This window comes from Cryptomeria japonica, chromosome 6 (assembly GCF_030272615.1).
Source record: "Cryptomeria japonica chromosome 6, Sugi_1.0, whole genome shotgun sequence".
Lineage (NCBI taxonomy): Eukaryota > Viridiplantae > Streptophyta > Pinopsida > Cupressales > Cupressaceae > Cryptomeria > Cryptomeria japonica.
The window spans coordinates 212,849,290-212,869,881 of NC_081410.1; the positions used below are offsets into that span (position 1 = coordinate 212,849,290).

General features: G+C 38.6%; 1 protein-coding gene across 1 annotated transcript in view; it reads right to left on the reverse strand.

The window, feature by feature from the left end:
• Positions 1-20,592, reverse strand: part of LOC131037995 (pentatricopeptide repeat-containing protein At5g04810, chloroplastic) — a 208,176-nt gene that overhangs the window by 13,635 nt on the left and 173,949 nt on the right. The window contains exon 9 of the mRNA XM_057970262.2: positions 1,583-1,712. Within this exon, the coding sequence (XP_057826245.2) occupies positions 1,583-1,712 (130 nt within the window). The remainder of the gene's footprint in view (positions 1-1,582; positions 1,713-20,592) is intronic.

A 20,592-nucleotide genomic window follows, 5' to 3' on the forward strand; every position in this document is an offset into this window, starting at 1 on the left:
AGAAGAACAATCTTCTCCAAGAGCAATAGCGATATCCAAAATATCAAACTTAGCATAAGAGAAATGAGCTCCAACTTTCCCTTTTATATTTTCTCAAAAGAGGTCAGCCTCTCCCAAAAAGCCTTTTAAAAATATTAAAATAAAATCAAAGACTTTCATAAAGTGCATTTGAGTCTCCAAAAGGCCCCCTTTATTAAATATTTGTATTGCACTTTAATCTTAGTGCCCAAATGGTCGTTTATTAAATATATTAAATAACAATAGAGTTACATATTTAATTAACTTTATAAAAGATTAACTCATAGTTATTTAAAATAAAATCACCAGACTACAACACTTATGAACCAATGATATCCATTGCTCCCACTGACATGTCTAAAAATAGACATTCTGACAACTGGCTTAGTCAATGCTTGGAACTAACATACTAAAACTAGCAAGTATGAGAAAATTCATCTGAAATCACTCCAAAAAAGGGCATAAGGCTCATCATAATTGTCGAAGCCCAAATAAACATCTAATATTGCCATCCTGCTGGATAACATGCCTCCAAAGTTCCCTAACCCTAACTCATTAGCCTATGGGAACCAAACTGAATTGGCTAACAGTCCACCATACTGAACTAGTTAAAAAGGGGACATTACAATATTTGACTATTGAACATTTCAATGAGCTTTGTAGATACCTTAACCTTGCATTAGTAGCTGAAGAGTCTTGTCAAATGGTTGACAATGTATTCATAACCCCTGTCAAAGCCTTAGAAGAAGATACCTATAGATGGTCTAGAGGGTAAGGGCTGTCAAAGCACTGTTGGGTTCATCAAGTTCTGTATATTATGAAAAGGTTTGTGTCATGCCCCCGCCTAAACAATAAAAACCCTAATAAAGAAAATTGTCTTTTCAAAAAGACTTCACAATTTTCTGAATCGATCCCAGGCAAACAATCTTAACAAAAGGCAGCGATTAGCAAAATCAAAGGATGCTGACTGATTTATCTAAATAAAATATTTAAGGGACAAATTGACATTGTGAGGAGCAATGATTAATTAATGAACAGCAAACTAAGAGTTTCCGAATTAAAGTTAAAAAGGAAACAATTCATAAGTAATCTGTAATCAAGGAATTAGTTGAAGTGATGTGACTCACTAAGACTATGCATGGCTTAAATAAGAACAAACAAATGCTAATATGCAGCGATCTTATTACTTCAGGCAGCGATAATGATAATACAGTTCATATCAAATAATGATAAACCGTCCCCACAATAAAACCATCTATCAAGTGTTAAGATGCAATTGGAGGGAAGGTTAAGAAACGATTCAAAAAGGTTAAGCAAAGCATTAGTTATGAACAGTCACCTCTCTTACCAACAGTTGTAAGCATATGAGGGTTTGTGACTTCTCACCATCTATGGGAAGATAATAAAATTAATACAAAGTATGTGCCTATTGGTCAATGTAACCCTTCATTCACATGAAACATCCTATAAAATAATTGGACTGTAACTATTCTTGAGTTTATATTTTGATGTTACATCCTAAAATAAAGGTGCAACCACTACAATGTCCAAATACATTATTCACCTGCATGTCTCCAGCTTTACTACATGCATTGATGAATGATGTGTATGTATGAATGTCAGGTGAGCTGCCATTCTGAATCATTTGTTGCATCAAATCAGCCACTTCCCAAACATCACCTCTCCGGGCCCACCTAGAAACATGACAAAGAAAATGACAATTAGCTACACAAGAAACATCAGATAACTAACACACTGATTTACCAATATTTTAACGAAAAAGAAAAATCAATGCAATTAAGAGTAGTATGACCTTATTGGGCATGGGAGTTAGTTGGCTGTAATCATTGTATATTTTTCAAATTTTAAAATTAGTTATGACATAGAGCTGACAACATTGTAAATAATTTTGATATACTTGCAGATTTATTCTATACATTAAGTTAGAAAAATATTAGAATATTCTAAAAATTGTGTGAACTCACTGTTTTCAGAATACTCAAGGTTCAGCTTTATATAGTATCTTCTTTCCATTAGTTTTTGGCTTTTAATCACTTATTTAACACATGGCTAGCCTGGGGACTAACTCTTTCAATCAGTCAAAGCTCCCCCTCTTATCTGGCCCCTTCCTATCATCCAATCAGATACAGCTCCCTTCCTATCTTACATGTTCCTTATCCAATTACAACAAGAACTGCCCAATCAAATAGATCTAATAACATTGGCTCATTTAACAAAAATGTTGATGAACCACAACTTCCAAAGCAGGGAACCACAAACACAAAATGAGGTTTTTAGGAAGTGGAGATGGATAGTCATATCTCAATTGAAAAAATGCGTACTTCTATAGGGAACAGAAGCAAATGGAACTTTTTAGGAAAAGAAATTACAAACAAAACTTCAATATACATTACAACTAAAAAAAATTTAAGTGTAAGTTCATTTACACACAAGCGATAGAACAGACTTATATTCAGATTTCTAACTTTTTGATCTCTTTGTTGAAAGATTAAATATGGATGGCCTTACACAATTCATGACAAAGATGAACTTTGCATAACAAAAACTCAATTAAACATATCCATATCAGTCAGCTACATGTAAGCATCATTATTCTCAGTAGATGTTCAATGTTATCAGACACGAAATGCTTGATGGCATACTGTCAAAACCTTGAAAAATGATGGTACAATGTAGAAAAGTGAAAGAAACAAGCACTAGGTGTTTGATCCTCTCCTATGTTGTCTCAATTTTTGAATTTTCAAAAAATTGACAACCCCTATGAATTTTTAGTCAAAATGTGTCGTTTTTGTCTCTAAAGCATGTTTTATGAGGTGCAAAACTCATATTTGTTAATGCAGAATCATGTGTGGGTTTGTTTGCCACTGTTGTCCAAGTTTTGGTTAGTTTTGGCCTTCATTTTCCTAGATTTCTGAGCAAATTCGGGTTTCAGGTCAGTCACTGCAAGTAGGAACTTTCTAATGTCATTGCAAGTTATAGGAACTTTAGATGCTGTTGCAAGTAAATGAGTTTTACTTGTAATCGGGTCCTAGAGACCCGATTACAAGTCGCTTTTTTGTTTTAAAGTTAAAGTTCAATCACTTGTAATCGGGTCTTGAGGACCCGATTACAAGTATATGTTATGGCATTACAAGTTCATTGTTCTTATAATATAACAATAGACTTGTAATCGTGGGTTTAAAGTTTGGGTACAAGTAACCTCTCTTTCTATTTAGTCCATGCACTTGCAGTCAGGGGTTTAGGGTTCGATTGCAAGTATTTGTTGTATCTTAAGCAAGGATGTAAATGTTAGACACAATGCACCACTGAGAGGGGGGTGAATCGGTGGTTCTTAAACTATTCCCTTTAACTATCCTTATGTGAGTATACCAAATAATAGATCTTAACTGAATGCAGAATTACCAGTTAGTAAGGAGACTAAACACAAAAGCATTCACACAAGGGGACATCACATAACACCCAGTATGTATGAGGAAAACCCAAGATGGGAAAAACCTTGGTGAGCAATGTTGCTGGAGTCTACTACTCCAATCCAGCCTCACAATGAATCTCTGTTACAATGTTTACGGCACCAACCCCTAACTTGTTTATGGGCTACAACCCAAGGGAGCTACAACCCCTGCTAATTTATGGGCACCAACCCAAAGGAGCTACAACCCCTGCATCGAGCTACAACTCAATGATCACAATGATAGCATCAAATACAGAAGTAATCATTCTGTTACAAGTGAATCTTGTGACCATTTCATATACCTTACTTTGTCGGTGAGACACCTTCTTTGCTACACCGGTTCACCTCTCTCCCCTGCTGCTTTACCGGTTTACACTCTACCGGTTCTCTCTATCGGTTGCCTCTTCTGTCAACTACTTTGCTGCTCTCCACCACCGGTCTTGATATCTATCATCTGATTCCAGTTGGTCCTCAGCTTCCCTTCTCTGCAATCTGCTATGGCTCTTTTATGCCGGTTTTGTCACCACCGATTTCCTTCTCTGTCAGACTTAATGGTCGACTACCGGTTGCCTCGCTCTTACCGGTTGAACTCTTCAACCCGATTCTCTCTCCCACTCTTACTCTCGATGAGCACTTAACTGATTTTCTCTCTTTTGCAGTAGCAACACTCTCTCCTATAGCACTCAATCACTTCGCAACAGTTGTATCCTCTCCCAGCCAGCAACATTCAACAATATCCTTGGCTTGCATATTTATAGCCCGGTCTTCCCACTAAAAGCCAATTCAAATCTCAGGCGGTTAGGGTTTCTTCATCAACCTCGAGGCAAACCAAATCCAATCAGATCTTAATCAGATCTGATCCCCCAAACAGTTGTTTGCATATCACCGCCATTAACGTGCCTTCCAATACATGGTTTCTAAACTTGGCGACCACGGCCCTGTATCTCGACCTGCATCTGTCAAAACACCATTAATATTTCTGCTGTTTCCTTCTCGAGGTCCTCATCTAATCCGATTTCCTTGCTTCGATCCAAGCGCCAACAACTCCCTGATTTTAATCTATCATTCATTCTTCCTCGAGCCACACTCCTCTGATCCGATCCACAAATCACAGGATCCATATTAAATGCACACCTATAAAAACACATATCCCTACACAACACTTCACCGACCTCTACGAGCTTGCCACTTCATCTCTACGTGGCATCCACGTCGACCTCCACCTCTGCTAGATCATTTGTGTCGGTATGAACAGGATCATCGACCAACCACTCAACCAGTTCTTCTATTTTTGCCGGTATCTCACACTTTACTGGTTAACCTTCATGTTTGCTCTTTGTTGAACTGTCAGTAGAACTCCTTAACCGATCACCAAATATGTCTATCCATAGCATGCTCATTCTCATTAGGTAGAGTCACATCTCTTAGCCTCTTCGCTTCCTTACCGATTCTCATGCTTACCAGTAGCCATCCTGATGACATCATGTCATCAACCTTCAGTGGTTTCCATCTAAGGCATCTGCATGCCAGTTTCATTCTCTATTTTCAGCTGCTCCACTTTGCCTTCTTCATCATCAGACTGAATATCATCTCAGCTGGTTTGTCAAGTTGACAAACCCATCACTCTTCATCTGCACCAGCATCCCAACATGCCTTCTTTGTCGGTTTAGTGCATAGCCCTGATTTCATGCACTTGAGGCATTCCTTTGATTCAACGGTAGATCCGGTGTGAGCCTTCAAAAACTTGCCTTTACCTCTTCTTCCTTATCTCACAGAACTATAATGCACATTATGCATAATAGGAGATAAGCTCCACTTACTGGTGGAGTGGCACCTTGTCATCTGCTTCCTGCAATGCACTCCTTGTCATCTGCTTCCTGCAATGCACTCATGTGACCTCCTTGTTTGTGCAGCACATCTTCAAACAGGCACATGTGATCCGGTGTGGGCACATTCATTGTTAGTCAACTCTTCACATGGTGACTGCATCTTCATCTGGTGGGAGTCCTGCTATTCTGCAACCACACAGCATACCAATGACCTGTTCATCCTTCTCCTCTAGTGTTGATGTGATTTAGGTAACATTCCGCCTATTCATCACAAACAACATCCAAGCATCCTGCTCATTGTCAACACTTCACTTACCAGTTGACATACTCTCCTCACGAATGATACACTGTACCGGTAACCTACAACACAAGGTGATATCAATGATATCTCATCCATGACAGTGTTACACATACATCTCTTATACCGGTAGTTATCCTATACCGGTTTACATCAATGACAACATAATGCCAACAGTAAAGTGATGCATATGCACTTGTGTCGGGCTTCTTGAGCCCTGATTTGTCTTCCTAAAGGCGTTTTGTTCTCAAGCAATGAATTTCCTTTTCACTGCAAGTTTACTCCTTTCACTTGTAGTTGGCTCACAAAACCCCAATTACAAGCTTATTTTCCCCTAAGCAAATCTTTTCACTTGCAATTAGGTCCCCAAGACCCGATTACAAGTGTCATGGTTATCTATTTCCCCCATTTTGCCTTGAGGAAGCTTTCCGGGTTTTCATAGCATAGTTGCAAGTTTTAACTTTCCCTTTGCAAATAGTAAAATATCACTTGCAATGGGGTCCTAAAGACCCGATTGCAAGCCCTTTTGCTATTATATGTTGGCGTATTATATCACTTGCAGTCGAGTCTTTGAGACCCGATTGCAAGTGGTTCTCAACATTCAAACATCACTCTCCTCCACAAAACTCCTATGTTTTAAAGACAGATTACGAAGGCTTCCCCACAAGTTTGCAAGCTTATACCCAATCAAAATGCTTACTTGCAATCGGGTCTTCAAGACCCGATTCCAAGTGGAAGTGTAAATTTTTTTCCCTATATTGCACTCGCACTCCACCTTCCAAAACCCGAAATTGGTCCAAAATGCACTCAAAAAACACTTAAGAACGAGTCTCTAGGATCCAATTACAAGTGCAAACTTGTATTTCCCATTACACATATGAAGTTGCATGTTCGTTCTCCACAATTGCAAGTCAACACTCTTGTTTTTCCACACATGTAATGCAGTCCTCAAAACCCAAAATTCACTTGTGAGCCCATTTTTGCATCAATTTATCCCTTCCCTAGTCAGTCTTGTTTGCACACATGATTTATCAGACCAACAAATCAAGGCATGGGCATTGTTTTATAACAATTTCATCTTGAATAACGTGTTATGGGTTCTTCATCAGTAAACAAAAGAAGAGATACAACAGTAATTCATGGGGCAGCCCAAGGGTCGATAATCCTCATGAAGTCATCCAGTGACAAAGTGAATCAAGCATGGAGAAAGAACACGACAAAGAGAAGAATTTCCCTCCTGAAGAAATGGTACTACCCCAAGCATGTGATAAGGTTGAAGTTTGTTGGCCAAGGACACAAAGACTATCAAGGGTGCAAGTTCTTGTTCTGTGTTAAGATGCCATTCCCAAACCCGAGTTCTTCAATCACAATGTCTTATAATAGCATGAAGATCAAACAGAGGATGATGTAATAGAATCGTGTCTTTGGACACTTAGTTTCAATTATGCATTTGTAATTTTGTTTTGACAAATTACATGTAATGTCGAAAATTGTAATTGCAAGTAATCACATTACTTGCACTCTTGTAAATTGTAATTACATGTAATCACATTGCAAGTCGAAATGCAATAGGACTTGCAATGTTGAATAAGTCATAGTTAGTTAGTTAGTTGTGGAATAAGTCTCAATCAGTTAGAATTCTTCCACATTTTTCTCTCAAACCCTCTCCTATATATAGACGAGGATGCCCTTTGTAATTTTTATCTTTTGACAATGCAACAAAATTCTGCCAGTTTGTATGTGCACTCTAAGACTTTGAGCTTAGATGTAAATCAAATTGCTTTCAATAAAAGAAGCAAGTTGTGTTGAGACTTTGTGCCAATTCAAGTTATGATATCAAGGGTTCATTCCAAGGCAACATCAACACTTAAAGACTAGGAGGAAAGCGACACCTAAGCCCACATTTTCAACATTGCAATACAAGAGATGACAAGTTCAAGTACTTCCAAATAGAATCCATCATGAACATGAGGAGTCAATCGCAATTAAGAGAACAAGAAAATCAATGAAGATGTCAAGATACACATATGCAGCATGTTCTACTATTCAAGTACATCAAGGAAAGGGCAAATTTGTGACATCAGGATGATAGCAAAATCAAGAACTACATCAAGCTATACATTTTGAAGTGAAAGAATTGGGAACAAGCGAAGGTGGCATCCTATTCATCATCCAACCAACCAAATTGTACCACATCAATATGTCAAAATACATCATACATGACTCCTTCAAAGAAAGATCAAGTGACACATGACACTGCATTAAAGTTTGCCCAACATACCTAACCTCATCGCTCATTGGTGCATATTCAATGTTGGACATGCATCCATTATAATGTAATTATTTCATTGGCCAAAAGGAAGTTTGTTGTAACAAACCCTAATTAGGGTTTTATTACAAGATTTTGGCTTATTTATTTGAGAACCAATTTGAGCCATTGAATTGTAAAGAGTCCTCTATATAAGGCTCAATCTTCTCATTGTAAAGGTTAATAATAAATAATAGTTCATAGATAGCAATTAGATAGCGAGTAGAGTAGGAGGATAGAAGGAATTGTTGCCAAGACATGTTGATTTTAATACATGATCTTCATTGAAGCATGGTGGATTTTTGTGTAATGTCTAAATATTGCATGGTTTCATGTTACTTCCCAATTTTTAGTTGAAGTTCATTGATTATGAAGGAGAAGTGTGTTTGTTGATAATTCCTTGGTTCATACTTTCTGTGGTTTGTTGATTGTAAGCTATAATGCAAAGTTAGCCTGAACCTTGTTATTCTGTTAAGTTCAATTGTGGATATTTGTTCAAGTTGTGCCATATTTGGGTATTTGAATGGATGTTCATGATATGAAAACCTCTATCATCCTTAGAAGATTGCACTAGTTTTGTGAAGCCGTTCCTAGCCTGGCAAAGCAAAGCAAAGGAATGTGTCCATCAAACATCATCCATTGTTATCATTGATCTTGGAATTAGATTAGTTTCTCAACCCTTAATTCCTTTTGCTATTTGTTTTCCAAGTTAAGTCTTCATGTTCCCACAACATTCATGTTCAACGTAAGTTGCCCTTGTGATTCTAGCAAAATCACATCAACACACCGAGTCTATACATGTATAAAGTCAAGACTTGACTACCGGAACCTTGGAGTCGTCTTGTTTGATCACATAGTTTAGCATCCGAGAATTCTTTGTTCAAGAGAGGATAGAATACTTAGTATTTTATTCTGTGTTGCATGATGTCATAAAAAACACATCAACAGTCCCCATATCAAGGACATCTTAAGGACAACTTGAAACAACCCCTTGCTATCCCCAATCAAAAAAAATTGCCCTAGCAATCCCAAAAACATGAGGACTTCATTAGTATAGTAGAGGATGTCAACCCAAGCCTGGCTGATCATCCCCACATAAAAATGCTCATCAACAAATTTTGAATCACTCTAAGGCAAAATATCAAATGTTATAAAAACAATCATATCAATTAATTTGACGAGGTATTTTTTTGTCTTTGTTAAGGAAATAAACTATGGACAACAGCATTCCTCGCATCGATTTTGTGACATTCATAGAAGGGTTTGCTCAACAATTTGATCACTTCAATACAAAACAACTCTTCATATACCACAAGGTTTCAAATATGTAATTTCATTTTCAAGTTCCAACAGTCTTGGTAACTGTTTACCCTCTCGGGTAAACGGTTAAATGTAGAAAGTAAATGCACAAAACATAATGGAAATATATTAAATAACCAGTCTCTATATTATTCAACAGTCCATGTACATCAAGTGCTTATAACATTACATTTGACACGACTATCATGATCCCCCTTCGAAGAAAAGGTACACAATATATAATACCCGAAGGGGTACGACACAACCGTTGCGACTCCAACTACCTACCCGTCGGCTAACTAACTGACCGCCGTAACTCATTATTACTGACGACAACATAAACATAATATAACAACATAACATAATGATTATTCCCGTCAACATCATCCCCCCCAAGAAAAGAAGTCGACTCCGACGACTTAATCAAAATAGAGATGAACGACAGGAACTACTGACGCCATTCAGGCCCGGATCTTATACACTTGCTGCGTCCTCGCCTGAAAACCCTTGTCTACTACCATCCGATGCTCAAGTGCGGATTTCACCAATATTGCTTCCTTTGCCATCACAGTCCTCCTGTGCCTAACCCAAACTTGTCTACAAAACATGTTTTTCAGTCTCAGCTTCCACCAACTGCTACTCAAATGATACTGTCTCCCTAGCCAATTTGTCCTCGATAGCCACCCGTGCTGCTCTCCTGGCATCCAACTCCTGGGTACGCTGAACTAAGTCTCACCCGACTATTGCCTCCAACCTGGTGGTCAGCTCCTCCCGAGCCCTCTGTGCATCCACCAAGGCAACCTCACGTCCAGCCGAGACATACTCCGAGTTCCTCAAAGCGTACCAGTCATGCCTGGAGGTGGCCACAATCCGCTGGCACAAATGCTAGGAGACACCTTAAATCCTCCATCACACTCCCCAAAGGCTAAAAACTGAACTGAATAACTCCCTGGTGTCATACAACTGCGCGGACCTGCAATGCCTTCCCTCAAACTCTATTTGTTCCCAACCTCCAAATCCGTCTCCCTCTACGACTTATGGCTTCCCCGCCAATGCTTAGCTGCAAGCTTTTTTCTCACAATACGGACAACCACAACACTTCCCGTGGTCTTCTGTAGCTCAACATAAACTGGGGGTCTGGGGGCAACGCCCCCAGCGGGGTCGAGGGGCAGTGCCCCTCACGGGGTCCTGGGGCATCGCAGTACAGGGCGGGGTCAAGGGGCAGCGCCCCCGCCGCCAACACCAATTTACAACCTTCAAAACCCCACGAAAGTCCATGGCGCGCATCATTTCTGTGATATTTTATGATGTCAAAACCCTTCTTTTCCACTCCGAATTTCCAGTGTCCTGGCTTCAAACTCCAGTGAATCATTTTAAATCTGGTCGTCGTCGTTTTTTTTTTTTTTTGGCACTGTAATGTCCCCGATGGCACCTCGGGCATACAACCTCTTTGTACGGTCAACAACAGCACTGGCACCTCCAATCGTGCGGCTGCTTGGTCTACCTGTGGCGGTCATTTTGCCCTTACGTGGCTGTGTGGCTCTTTTTTTTTTCTTTTTCCTTTTGCGGCTGCTGCGCGTTGGTGTGCATAACCCTTGCTGTGCGTGTTGATAGAGTCGTGCGGTGCGTCTTCCTCCTCCTTTATCCCTTGCTGTGCAGCGGTGTTCGGTATTGTGCGGTGGTCGGGCTGTGCGGTGTGCGGTGGTGGGTTCATGTCTCAGCAACAACCTTCGGTGGCTCCCACCGCACGGTGTGACTGCCGCACGGTGGTGTCACCGTCGGTGATTCCACCGCACGGTGTTGCCACAGCACGGTGGTGTCAGCGTCGGTGGTTCCACCGCACAGTGGTGTCACCGTTGGTGGCTCCACCGCACGGTGGTGTCCCCGGTCCCCGTCCACCGCACGGTGGTGTCACCTTGGTCCCATCGTACGGTGGCCAAAAGCAAAAACCAATCTAGAACATATCAAAGTGCATAAATTGGAATTGGAAGAGAAGACAAAAACATGAGTAACATAGCAAAAATGTTATAGAATAGCAGCCTCATGAAGCAACCTTTTTTTCCATCTTGCATGTGTCAAGCACTATGATGGTAGAAGTAGATACGAATGAGTGATCAATTACTTTGCAAGCCTGAAAGTAACTTCACTTTACCATTTCATGAGGAGACTCGAAAGATTGACTTGGAAGAATGTAAGAAAATTCACAAGAAATCTTCTCAAAAGTCAAAAGCACATTGGCAAGCATTGGTTGAAATAGTCTTCTTTGGTGAAAGCAATTATATTTCATTGATTTTTTTGACTCTCATGAAAATTCTCAATTCAGCTCTAATGTATATGATGAATGCCTTATCAATGTTATCATATGAATTTTTGAAATTTCCCTATATTTTTTTAATAGTTTTACTCCTTGTCATCCCCTACTGTCCTTTGTTGTCCCTTAAAACACGTTGCCTTGTGTCATGCTATCCCAAAAACATGGTGGAAATAGAATAATTGCAGTTCATAGGGCCTTTAGTTGTTCTCCTTCAAATTGTTGATGGAGAGAATCCTACAATAGGCTATTTATATGACGGCGTAGATAGGCCCAAGGAAGCAATTAGATCCATTTATTCTAGGTTTGGAAATAAATATCATCCCATAAAGGACATCATTTATTGTTGACGACACTTTCAACTTCACAAGCCCTTACATGCAACTTCATATGTCTTGAATCCAACATTCCAATTCTACTAGGAAGGCAAATAAGGAGCTTCTAAATTTACACACTCAGAGTGTATGGTACCTAATCTTCAACTTGTTGCTACAATAATCTCTAAGATTGGGATCTACAAACTTGGACAAGGGGGCCTCTTTCCACAAGACATATGCAAGGTAACTCAAATGATATTGCAACCAGGTAAAAGTCTACTAAGGCTATAATTTAAGTTTAAAAATAAAAGCTTTTCCCTTTTTACGCCAATATTGAAATTCAAAAATGAACAATGTGATTAGGTTTGCTTTTCTCATTTTAGATGCATAGTGGGAAAGATTTGGTGCTAAGGTGCCAAATCTGCAAAGAATTGCAATTCATGTCTTGTGCCAGCCATACAACACTTCAATATGAAAGCGCAATTGGAGTATTTTTCAGAAAATACACTCCAAAAAGTGTAACAGTTTGTCAATGCAAAAATTGAATGATCTTGTTTCTATTCATTCTAACCTTCACCTCCACTAAAATAGAATAAAAAATTGGGCATTGAACTTACCTCCCATCACTCTAAAGGAGGTTGAACCAAAGTCAAATTGATCACCGAGTTTGAGGATCTTGCCTTTAGCAAGGAGGACCTTGCATGGGTTGATCATGCAAATCTAGAGGCAAAAGTTGTAGCCATTCTACAAGAAGATAGAGCACAAGTAGACCCCTTGGATGTCAGTGTTGTTGATACATAGGTAGATATCATAGTTGCATCATCAACAAGGAGCTATCTATTGATGTGTTTTTTATGTATATGCGAACAAGGAATAAAATACCAAGGTATCTTATCCTCTCTTGAACAAAGTTATTTGTATGCTCAATATTTGTCGAAGGATCAATCGAAATAACTCCAAGGTTCTGGTATGTAGGGTCTCTATGTGTGGATAAGCTCAATTTGGTCTGATGTGATTATGCTAGAATCACAAGGGGACTTGCATTTGATTGCCTGAGCGTCTGATTTGTTGGAACTTGAATCCTATCTACTGGCTAGAAGATAAAGAAATATCAAAAGATACAGGGTTTGGAGAATCTAATCTAAGGCCAAGAATGCAAGAAGATGGATGAATGACTAGATGGAGTCCTACTAGGCTGGGTCTCACCATCAGGTTGAACAATCCAACACCAACTCAGTGCGATCTTCTAAGCGATACTTCGAATATATTCAAATCGTACACCATCAAACACGAACACCATTCAAGTTAATGCATGAACAATAGACATGTAACAACTCGAGATTAAACTCATTTTATGCCAGTTGACCACGTAGGGCGCACTTACATTCAACAAGAGGCTAGTGGTTTGGACTAGGTGGATTCCACGCGAGTGCATTCAGTAACTTCCTTATTCAATCTAATTATCTATCATCTAAAATGAAGATTTAACAAGAAACCATGCATATTGCAAGAAAGAACACATCTCACCTTAACTTCAATGAAAATGGAGTTCATTTACAATTTAGGCAATAATTTCTTGCCTTCTCCTAATCTACTCTAATTGCTATTCTATTTGCTATTAATCATTAGCTAATCTAACCTCTATGAACTAACTATTAACCTTTACAAATGAAGAGCTAGAGCTTTATATAGAGAGCTCCTTACATTTCAATGCCTCTGATTGATTTACAATCAATGGCTAGGATTACAAGATAGAAACCCTAATTAGGGTTTGTTATAACAAACTCCTTTAGCCAGTGATAAAATTACATTTCATGAGAATGGACCAATAGATGTCAGGGGTAGGTGCCTCGAAGCTTGTGTTATCACTGGTGAGTCAGGTACATTGAATCTGGACATGCTGAGGTGGAGCTATCTGACTGGAGGAACAGTGATTGGGATGCCACCTTGTCTTGCGTTTGTGCTTGGTTAATCAAGGAACGTTGTATGTTTTTGATATTCAATGTGATGATGATGAGAAGCTAACATTGATTAACTCTTCTGAAATTATCTGCTTCTTCAATGTACCTTTGCACTGATTTTGGTTGATCCTCCTTCGTCCTTGATGTACTCGATGAATGATGTACCTCCTTGACTCCCATGTGTTTGATGAAGCCTCCTTCCCGATCAAGTCACTCCTCCTCTGGTAGATCATATCGCTTTAAAGTTTTATAAGATCTTTCTTCTGATATCTTGTGGTTTCTCCATGTGGTAGAATGAAGATCTTGAGGATAGCTTGCAACTCCTTGAACACTTGAAGTCTTCCAACACTTTAGAAGCACCTTGAGTCCTCCACCATGCATTTGAGGTGTCTTTAATGATGATGGAACTTGAATAGGTCGCCGTTGTCTGTTCTTCCTTCTAGCCCGATCATGTTGATCTGCAAAACAAACAAAAGATGATTAAGAATACATGACATATGCATTCTAACATAGCATTTCTTACCTTAAATCGTAAACAAGAAGGCATTAGAATGAAATTCACTCAAGATCCTCTCCAGGGACAGGCCCTATAGTGAAATTCGCTATGGATCCTCTCCAGGGACAGGACCTATAATAAGATTCGCCCTGGACCCTCTGGAAGGGTCAGGAGCGAAAATTGACAAAGTTGCTCAATTAGACCTCATTTTCAACATTACCTTACCAAGATCAAGTCACTTGCCTTCAAAATTGCTTAGGAATAGGTTTTGCTCAAGGACCTAGGCAAAACATTAGACCTCCTAGGAATTTCGCTCTGGATCCTCTCCAAGGACAGGCCCTATAATGAAATTCGCTCTAGATCCTCTCCAGGGATAGGCCCTATAATGAATTTCGCTCTGGATCCTCTCCAAGGACAGGCCCTATAATGAATTTTGCTCTGGATCCTTTGGAAAGGTCAGGAGCGAAATTTACATTTTGCTTGATTTTCCTTCACAAAACTCCATTTCTCATCCTTTAATTATCAACAACAAGTCTTTTGCCTTCAAAAAATGCTTGGGAATGAGTTAGTTTGTAGATTTGAGAAATGTATAATGCTTTATGGAGAAATTCGCTCTAGACCCTTTGGAAGGGTCAAGGGCAAAATTGCTCAATTAGGCTCAATTCTCATCCTTTTTCACTCATCTTTGCTTTAGACTTGATCTTTGATCCTTTTCTCTGCCATGCATGACCACCATTCATTGTCCTTAGTGAAGAAATAAGTCTTTTGGGGAACTTTGCTCTGGACCCTTTGGAAGGGTCAGGAGCTTGAAAAAATTTCGCTTTGGACCCTTTGGAAGAGTCAGGAGCAAAATTTTGCTTTTTGCACAAATTCCTCGCTTTTCCTCACTTCACTCTGTTTCACACATCAATTCTCTATTCATACATCATAAGGACAAGGTTTTTTGATGCAAATTAGGACCAGGAAGGGAGATATTAGGAAATTCACTCTGGACCCTTTGGAAGGGTCATATCACTCAAACATTCAAACTTCTCCCTCAATCACATTGCTCTTACCTCAAGACACACTAACAAACCACCTTAAGAAAGTGCCTAGCTCAAAAGTTGGATGAAAAGTGCATTTTAACAATTTCGCTTAGGTACCTCTAGAAGGACAGGATCTATCCAAAAATTTCGCTTTGGACCCTTCGAAAGGGTCAGGAGCGAAATTTGTCTTTTAGGCTTAAATCTTGACCTTTTCCCCAAATTTCCATGTCTAAGCTAATCCAAGGCGTCTCCAAAGGTGAACTCAAGTTTATTTCCACCAAATCCATGTCTAAGCTGAAAGTTTTGTCTAGAACAGGAGTCAAAAGGGAGCTAAGGAAGATTTCGCTCTGGACCCTTTGGAAGGGTCAGGAGCAAAATTTGCATTAATGCTCAAATTCTTGTCCTTTTTCCAAATTTCAAAGTCTAGGCTTGGTCGTTAGGCATTTCCAAGGGCAAAATAGGTCAATTTTACATCAATCAATGCCTAGAACTTCATCATTCATCAACTGGACCAATCTCCAACCCTCAGAGGGAAAATCCTTGATGATACTCACTCACAAACCTTCAATCACTCCCTTAACTCAAAGACAACCTAGAAACAAGAGCAAAGGCCTGACCTAGAGAAGGCTTTCAAAGAGACCCTGACCTGGACCACCTACTGACCCACCTCAACTCAAGCAGAGCCTGCTATCCTAATGAATCCCCTGGCGACCCTTCAATGCAAAGACTAATAGCCAAGAACAGGCAACCAAGCAAACTAAACTAACCATAGAAAGAAAAAAGTAGGGGTCCCCATTTGCAATGGGGCGATGTGTGAATACGTCACAACACTATCCTAGACAACCACAATGGAGTTGTCGTACAACTATTTATAGCATATACTTTTAGTTTTGATATTTGTTTTAATGCCATGGATTTCATAATCCATGAGTTTTTTATAGCACTTAACAATATTTATATATCTAAAATGTGTTGTTTTCTTCAACTAAAATTTGTTTTTATACTCATGCAATTAATGTACACTTGTGTATGTGATCAGAGTAGCTTCTAGTTGATTAGTTTATTCATTAGTGTCTTTATTTATTTAAGGGTGCATGATAAAATTTTAAATCCTTAAAAAGATCCTTATTTAATGGTTTTTTTCAATTTGTTCAATCTTCGCCAAGTTTGAGCACAAAGTCCAAATTTGGGTCAAAAATCACCTTGTCGAGTCTAAACCAAAGTCTAATTCTTGTAACACTAGTAAAGCCAACATTGTTTTCCAATCTATTTGGAGGAACTTGAGCTAGATATTCAAGCAATTCCAATGATAAGTGGTTTGTCACAACCTTTGGGGATGATGATTAGAGGCACAAGCCAATTTATTTCAATTTTGAATATAGTCATCATATTGACATTTTTAATATAATAACATATTCATATTTGACATTTTCATCGTTCAATGCATTGTGTCTACTAATTGGTATTTCTTCTACATTTTTATAACTAATCTTTTAAGTACTATATTATATTTGCTTGCACCACCATCTCACAACCCTTCATTCAAATGCTCCATTTAATGTTTTCATTGTTTAGTGCATTATATTTACCAATTGTTATTTCTTATATATTTTTTCATAACTAATTCTTCAGGTACTATATTATATTTACACCATCGTCTCACACCCTTCATTCCAATACTCTCATGGAACTATGCTTCCAATCAAGGGCAGCAAAACACACAATTACAAAAAAGATTTGCCCATTCACAACTTATACAACACTGAAAAACCATGCAGATAGTTGCACAAAGTTGAGGCAACATTTGCATTCAAGAACTGAACTAAAACCATATGCATCTCTCAAGCTCAAGAAACCACTTCACTTTTGTTGGACCTAAGATGTCAAACAGGAGAAGCTCACTTCCAACAAGTTTGCCAACACCTTTGTCCTCATCAAGCAAGCATCAATTTGAATCCAAGTTCATAAGGCACAAAACAAGAAAGATACTGTTGATTGAAAATTTTGTACACTTGGGAAAATATACAAGATTGTGGTTTCAACCACAGCGTGTGAGTAAAACTCTCCTAATTAAGGGAAGGCTCCCCTATCTAACTACAACTTTGAAAATAAAATAGGACAGGACAGCAATCTTTCTTCTTCTTTCAAGAAAGACAATATCTTTTTCTCTTCACAAAAAAGGATAGCAATTTGATATAAACAACAGTAACCATTTTCAAAATGAAATGAGAGAAAAAAAATGAAGTTTCCTAAAAGCGCAAAGACTTCCGTCACTTCCTTCGGGACGGGACAGCAATATCAAGCTCAAAGACTTGATTATGTAAAGTCCTATCTACCCTTTTCTATACTAATGCTATCAAGAACAAATTATAACAACTCAAAGACTGGAATATCTTATTCTTTTCTACTTAAAACAATGGGAAGTAGTATAAGCTCAAAGACTTAGAGCTATTTCTCACAAAATCTATTCCTAAATTCTCTAAGGAAAAGTGAAAGCACAAAGACTTGCAGCTTCTCTCAACAAAATATTTATTTTAATCTATATTAACCTCAATTACTTGAACCACAAAGACTGCAAATCAAATGTAATTAAGCTCTTTAAGAAACACTTGCAAGAAAGGTAATATAGAACACAAACTCAAGAATGTAGCACAAAGACTCAAAGCTTGAGCAATTTCCTTCTATTCCTTTCGATTCTTGAATTCACACAAGAAAGCTCAAAGACTTCTTTGCTGTAAATTTGGCAGAATTTTTTGCTTGCTTTACAAAAGATAAAAATTACAATAGACCCCTCAAGTATATATATAAGAGGAGCCTTGAGAAAAAGGTGGGAGGATCCTAACTAACTTGAGAGATTCTCTCAACCACCAAGACTTATTCAATAACTAACTAAGACTTATTCCAACTACAGTCCTAATTGAGCACAACTTGTAGTTGCCTTACATGTAATTACAAGAGTGCAAGTAATGAGTTAACTTGCATTTTACAAAAAAATAAGATTTTACATGTAACTTGTCAAAAGAAAAAACTACAACTAAAGATTACAAATATGGAAAAATACAACTGCTGAAAAACACTTAAGTTGCAGCACGTGAAGACACGAATCCTTCAAACTTTTGGATGATCATTTGTAGTTCATCAGGATCCGGTTCATGGGCGTTCTTGGCGACAACCATGGTCTTCACAATAGTATCATGACATCGGAGGAGCGCAAAGTTGTTTTTATCCAAGATGGACTGGATTTCATGCAAAGAGATTTGGTGCTTCATCAACATTTGAATTGAAGCGGTCGAGAATTGTTCCCTCATCCATTCATTATGTATCCTCATTTGTAAATCAGCAAGAACTTCTTCTTCTGGAATCAACTCTCCATCCTGACTTAATATGTTGCAAGAGGCCTTTTCACAATGAGAGACAATATCTCGGAAAACTTCACCCCGTAATCTCATTGTATCACCAATCTCCTCAATGAGGGATTTAAGAACAAGGGCCTTATTTTCCAGAAGCTCTTCAAATTCCAAGTACATGACCCTGGAAGAGATCATGGCATGCTCCTGTAGAGCACTCAACTGTTGTTGGGGCATGGTACGCCAGATTGTCAAACTATCTTCAACACTTTCCAGATTCCTTTTGAAAGTATCGGAAGTTTGATCCAGTTTCTCTTCAACGGTTTCCAACTTAGACATTGTCTGAAAATGTCTTTAATCACTTGTGCACATAGATCATGAAGCTGATCAACCCAGGAATCCAATGCTTGTACCTTCTGAGCAACCCTTTCCACTCCACGAATTGATTCTTAGGAACCGGAAGAACCTATGGAGTTACTCCCTTCAGCAGCAGGTTTTGTGATTTTAAGAACAGCTGCCATAAGTTGTCAGTTTTCCTTTTCTAGCTTATCTTTCTTTGCTAGAAGTTCATCACACCGCTTGAAAGATCCCTGATGGATCTCTTTTACTAATCTGCTGTAATTTTTATGATTTTAAACTGATTTTTCCTGCTTATTAATATTTTCTTTCAGAAATAGACAGAAGTTGCAAAAGGGTTGGATTCTTTTTGTATTTTGATGATTTTTCAACAAGTAATGAAGTACAAGTACATGAATAAAGTACTGAAAATGAAGTTCACATACAGCCTAAACAAATTCAATTCAAGGCAAATTTCTAAATATAAAATCAAATATTTGACCAGATGAAGATTTCCAATAATTTCAGGAAGATTACAATCAGGAATAATCCCAACCTGGATGCTGAAAGAATAACATAACCGGGAATGAAGTTGCGGCAATATTCCAGCCCTCCAAGTGTTGCACGTGGGAACGAAAGTGGCTGCCAAGTACACCCAACTGGTTAGAAACCCCAAACCCCATGCTGGACTCTGTCAGAATCGCTCAACCTCCAAAAAGAATGTCGTACAATCTCCAAGATGCTAATAGCTGCAAACAAATCCAAACCATTGTATTGGGGGCTACGTCCCAAACAGGCAAGGCATTGGGGTTGGCGTCCCAGATGTTGAAAAGCTCTTCCAGAGCCAAATCTCAAATCCAAGATGTAAAATGTGTAAAAGATAAAAAGAATTAGGTCTCAACTTCCTTATAACACCTTCCCACTTAGCTCGAACCCTAAAAGTGACTCAATGGGGCGTTTAGGGTTAAAATGTTATATTTCTCATTTTAAGTTGCCAAGTGCATAGAAAATGACCTTTTTTTCAAATATAAAGAAATCCGTTCACCGAAAGGATCTGAGTCAAGAGAGAAATATTTAGAAAAGTCCAAGACCTTTCCAACGAGCTATTACACCAAGGGATACACATCCAGATGAGGCCAAAAAACCCTTATTACTCCAAAATGGCTATAAACATAGCCTTATTTAAATAATTAAACGCTAACTTAGGAAATATTTAAATATATTAAAAATATATCCCAAATAGCTGTAGAAGGCTCAAATGACTCCAAAAGCCTGAAACGAAACCTGCCACCTGTCTGTGACTGAAGTCGGAAATCATGGATCAACTGGCAGTCTCATTCCTAAATTCTAGGGATGCTCCTAGAAACTAGGAAACACACCAAAATCTCTTGAAACTGAAACCATCTAAAAGGTCATGAATAACCTCATGACTGGCAACTGTCACGACCTCCTAAAATTTAGGGATACCCACTAAAATCTAGGAACTGTTCCAAACTCGCTCCAAACTGCCTGTAAAGCCAAAATCCAATCACTATATGCACTGAATGAGTCCCCATCAACCTCTGCTAGCCTACG